The sequence below is a fragment of the Apium graveolens genome, chromosome 11 (assembly GCF_009905375.1).
Source record: "Apium graveolens cultivar Ventura chromosome 11, ASM990537v1, whole genome shotgun sequence".
NCBI classification, from domain to species: domain Eukaryota; kingdom Viridiplantae; phylum Streptophyta; class Magnoliopsida; order Apiales; family Apiaceae; genus Apium; species Apium graveolens.
In genome coordinates this window covers 78139086-78144375 of record NC_133657.1, presented here as the reverse complement: position 1 = coordinate 78144375, position 5290 = coordinate 78139086, and the positions used below count along the sequence as shown (strand labels likewise).

The following is a 5290-nucleotide window of genomic DNA, read 5'->3' as shown; positions in this document are numbered from 1 at the left end:
ATAGTAGCTGTGTATTATATAAACACGGTTTAGGTCATCACATAGTGATTAACTCGACTATTGTACAAACTAGCAGCTCTCAAGAACATTAGTACTTCTTGAGAGAGTTTGTAACAGTTTTTATCAGAAATATAAAGAACTGTTTATACTTGTTCGAAACCTTTATACAATTATATCCAACCCCTCTTAAACAATTGTATCATTACTGGGCAACATGAACTATAATTGAAAGTAGTACAAATATGAAAGTAAAAGGCATTAAAAATAAAATATATTAGCCTAATTAGAAAGAGAAAAGACGAAAACTAATTAGGAAAAAAATTGTGAATTCATATATATTGATAGGATGAAGACGACACATGATAATTTGAATTTTGAAAATTGATTGTGAGAGGTGATGATTTAGGAATGTATTGTTTTCACATGTAAATAGGATCAATCAGTTAAATTGATATTGGGTTATAACGTTAGTTGCTCTAATCATGCAGTGGGTTAAGATGTATAGATGGATTTTGATTTGAAAGATCCATGGATATGTGTATAATATAAAGTTTTATTTGTTAAAAAATTAAATGGGTCAAGGATCATGGATTATGGGTAAATTAGTGGGTAAATATTATATGGGAAATAGTAGTCTTTAAGATAATATATATATATCAAAAATATAAATAAAAATATAAATATCAATATAAATATAAGTATAAATATATATTATAAAACATAGTTTATAAAATTTATTGAATAAAAAGTTTGGACGGTGTTGGCCTTTGGAGTATTATATTTTTATTTTGTATTATACTAATAGATGTGTTTTACAATATACACTAAACAAATGTAGAATATTTTAATTTTATAAAATTCTAAGATTTGGTAGTTATTTTCTGATGAACTATTTTATTTATCATTTATCATATAAGTCGGTGGTGGAACAATAAGTCGATCCACAACAACCGCAAAATCACAGTTGAAAAAATCACGTTTAGCACAAACCGCAATTGAGATTGAGTTTGGAGATTTAAGGAAACTGTTGCGATTGGAGATTTAAGAAAACCGTTATATATGGTTTGGTGTGATTTTGACTTTAACCGTACCAACCTAACCGCCTAAACCCTACTAGTAGATACTATTATTAGGGTTTTTTACTCCTAATCCCCACATTACTTGATTATATTTTTTTTTGGAAAAATATAGAGTATTTAGTATAATTCTTTGCTTATTGCTATTTGTTAGTTGTGTTTAGTATTTCATCTTACATCAAGTGTTTTGGCTCGTAGCATCAAGTTAAAAAGTATCATGCCTAGGTTGAAACAAGACTTAAAGTCAGAAAGTTAACTGTTTATGTAATAAGTCTGACTACCGACTTTGAAAATGTTTGATTTTTTTTTAAATAAGTAATTTATAACTTATAATAATTAAGTGACTTGGAAATGACAAGTAGATAAATGATTATAAATTATATAAGTGTTTGGATAATTCAAAATTATAAGTTAGAATTTTTTTACTTAAATGAATGAATAACTTTTAAATATAATTATCTTGGTTAATGAAATTTAAATTAGATTTATATTTAAAAATATATACGTTAAAACTAAAATTAATAAAAAAATGAAAAATCAAAATAAGTTGAGAAACAATTGTTGTTACCAACATTCAACTTATTAACTTATTAGCTTATGTATTATAAATTCGACTTATAAATTAGGTCAACAAACACTTGTCTATAAGTTGTTGACTTATAAATTATAAGTAGATTATAAGTCAAAAAATGGATTCAAAAAATGTAATAAGTCAAAAGATGAATTAAAGTTAAAAATTGGTAGCATATATTATTTTGAACTTATTTTATATTATCGTGTTCAACAAAATTTAATATTACCATTCATATGAATAATTTATCAACTTATTTTTCTTTGTTTTTTAATAACTCATAATAAAACATGATCTAAATAGACATAGAACTAAAAATTTTTACTTATTTTTATAATTTTCACTTTTCACTTGAAAGAATTTGAAGTAATAATAAATAATTTAGACTTGAGTGTCATTTGTTAATAAGTGAATGAAACAATATTCAAATGGATGGTTCATTTGATTGCTATCCAAAATTGTTCGAGAAACCATCATTCCTGTTCTCAAGGGCGAACCCGGGATTCTAAATTTATTGGGGCTGGAGTAAATTATTTTTTTTCGCAAATTCAATATAAAAATAAACGAGCAAACCAGTGTGTATAGATGCAAAAATAAACTGTCAAAGATCAACCATGATATAAACTTGAAATCCAGTATATGTAAAAACTAAATTAAAAACGATACTAGTTTACAATATAAAGTGAAAGAAGATTTACTCACATTATTTGAGTTGTACTCGGCGATTCTTTTGAGCATAAAATTCATCTATCAGTGCATCTGGATCAATATCTTCAGCATACTTCCTTTCAACAAGTCTTACACATAACTCAGAAAGAGTAGATAAATTCTGAAATCCGGCATGATTAACCACATCAATCTTGTAATGTTCAAGTTGTAGTTCAAGGTGGTACATCTCCTGTTGTCCAAAATCAGCAGGATAAAAGGTAGTAGCAAGTGTACAAATATTCCCCATGTCAAACAACTCAAAATTGTTCTTCGGTTCCAAAGGTGAACTTAATCCCAAAAGCTGCACAGTATTATCATTGAACCTATAATGTAGCTCTTCTAACTGAAAATCAATTACAGAAATAAATACATCATAATGATAATGATGTTCAACTGATATATCATCTATTTGTCTCACAGAACGAAAATTATCCATATAACGAGCATTCATATCTGGCAAATTAATTTTATACTTTGCACACACCGACATGACATAATCCAGAAGAACATCAAAACCTTCATCTCTCAAAGATTGTAACAATAATTTTGTTGTTGCAACTAAATCCATGGCATTCAATATATCAATTGATTTACTTTGTAAGGATAGACAAACCAAATCTGTAAGGCCCATGATCTTATGCATTAAATGTAGCACAAATAAAAAGTCAAATGATTTTAGTGCCTTTAAAGAATCTCTAGCTTCTCCACGCATAGAGTTCGAAGAAGTACTACAATTACTAATGCTTTCTAGCACAGTAATTATGGAACCAAACTTATCAATTAAGCTACAAACACAATTAATGTGAGAACTCCACCTGGTAGATCCAGATCGTTGTAAATTACCAATCTGATTAAGCCCCTTACCAGTCTCACATTCTCCACTAGCCACAGAATTGCCAACCTCTATGCCATTTGCAGTCTATAAGTCCAATAGACGTTTAGAAGAACCGGTAACAATATTTACCACATTAGACAACATAGAAAATAATTCCCAAATAAGATCTTATTTCTCAGCAGCCCCAACTAATGATAGTCGTAAACGGTGAGCAAAACAGTGTATATAATAAGCATGTGGACAATCTTTAAGAAACAAAGCTTACAAACAATTAAAGACACCACGCATATTACTAGCACCATCATACCCCTAACCTCTCATATTATGAATGCTCAAATTATTCCGTGTTAGGACATCAGATATTTCTATCTTAAGAGTTGATGATGTTGTATCAGGCACATTAACAATATCAAAAAACCGCTCACGGATAATACCATGAACATCAACAAACCGAAGCACAATAGCCATTTGTTCTTTATGTAAAATGCAGAACTTAGAATTTCCCACTTCAGTACGAATTTTATTTCTTACTTTAGAAGCAAGGATATGTAAAATATCTTTTTCTACTTTTGGATAAGTATATGTGGCATTTTTATGGGGCATTTTCCAAAACACCTTTTGAAATATCAACACTTAGTCTACCAAAAACTTTGACCATCTCAATAAGATTACCTCTATTACGAGAAGTTAATGATTCATCATGACCTCATAATGCACATGCTTGCAAATTCAGGTATCTAACAGCCTCGATAGTAGCTCTCAAACGCAGTCTATTCTTCTTTACTTCTTCCAAAGATTGACAATTTATGACCTTGTCAATATGCCTTGTAATATTCTGCAAACCCGCAAGAGATTTTACTGCCTTTTATGTGGTGAATTACCAGTTCCAATATGCACTAAGAAAGCACATCTCTGACCATCATTAACTTTTTTCCAACACCTAAATCCATCAATAGTAAATGCATGTTGTGTAGATGTATCATCATCGAATAAAAAGCACGGAAAATAGAATGTTGCATCTTTCGAAACTGAATACTCTAACCAAGTCCACGAGTTAAACCAAGATGTTTGAAATCGACGACGTTGATTTCCAAACTAAGTAGGTGGATATTGATTTTTCTGCAGTTTAGGTTGACAGGCTCCCAGTCTAATGTATTCACGTCTAATGTCATCACGAGCATTAGGTTTATACTTCCAAATTGGACGTCGAAGGCCCGGATCATGTTCAAGTGATGCAAGATTAATATGACCTGTAGTAGGTGTTGGACGAGCACTAGGAGTAGTTACAGTTGTAAGAGGGGCATTAGAAATTGTAGCTATAGGAGGATCACTAGGAGTAGTTGCAGCTGTAGCAGAAACATTATGAGTTGTAGCTATAGGAGGCTCACTAGGAGTTGTAGATGTAGGAGGAGTACTAGTAGTCTTCGTAGGATTAGAAAAATAGGAATATAACATTTTCCTCTTTCGATCTTGATTTCGGAAACAAGTCAAAACATACATTATATTTAATTTATGCGAGTACATAAAAAATTATCGTGTTCAAACTGAACTTGAATGAATGTATTAAACTTTTTCCGTAATAAAATAAGACATAAATAAAATTTTATTCATGTATTAAATAAATTATTATTTCATTTAACTTATACTAAATTTTAAATATATATGCCTATTAAATAAAAAATAACATAATTAACTATTAAACTAAGAGATTGATCACTTATAACTTACAATAATCACACGATTCACAACCTAGTTTCTTAACCAGTACAATTAAAAAAGAACATCTACACACATGTATATATAGGCACACACATAACATATTACACATATGCAAAAATAATTAAAAATTAAAGAAGTTAAAATTACTCACATGGTGAGTGCTTGAGTGGTCCAATCGAAGTGGAAGAATAAAGAATCCAATAGACACGTATGTGAGGGGTTGATGCTTGAGCGCCAGACCTAATGTTTTAGTTGTACGTATTTTTTATATTTTGATATTTTCAATTGTTTTCTTTTTTCTCTTAATTTTTTTTCTACTTTATGACCTTATTTGATTATATATATACATATACACGTCTCTCTAGATTGGACTAACATGAT

The 5290-nt window shown here is 29.6% G+C and overlaps 1 protein-coding gene across 1 annotated transcript; it reads right to left on the bottom strand.

The window, feature by feature from the left end:
* Window positions 1-2350: 2350 nt before the first annotated feature.
* On the bottom strand, window positions 2351-3658 carry LOC141695626 (uncharacterized). Its single transcript, XM_074499859.1, has 2 exons — window positions 3545-3658; window positions 2351-3274 (listed from the first exon to the last, which is right to left on the bottom strand). The coding sequence occupies exons 1-2, from the start codon at window positions 3656-3658 to the stop codon at window positions 2351-2353; spliced, it is 1038 nt and encodes a 345-aa protein (XP_074355960.1).
* Window positions 3659-5290: the final 1632 nt, after the last annotated feature.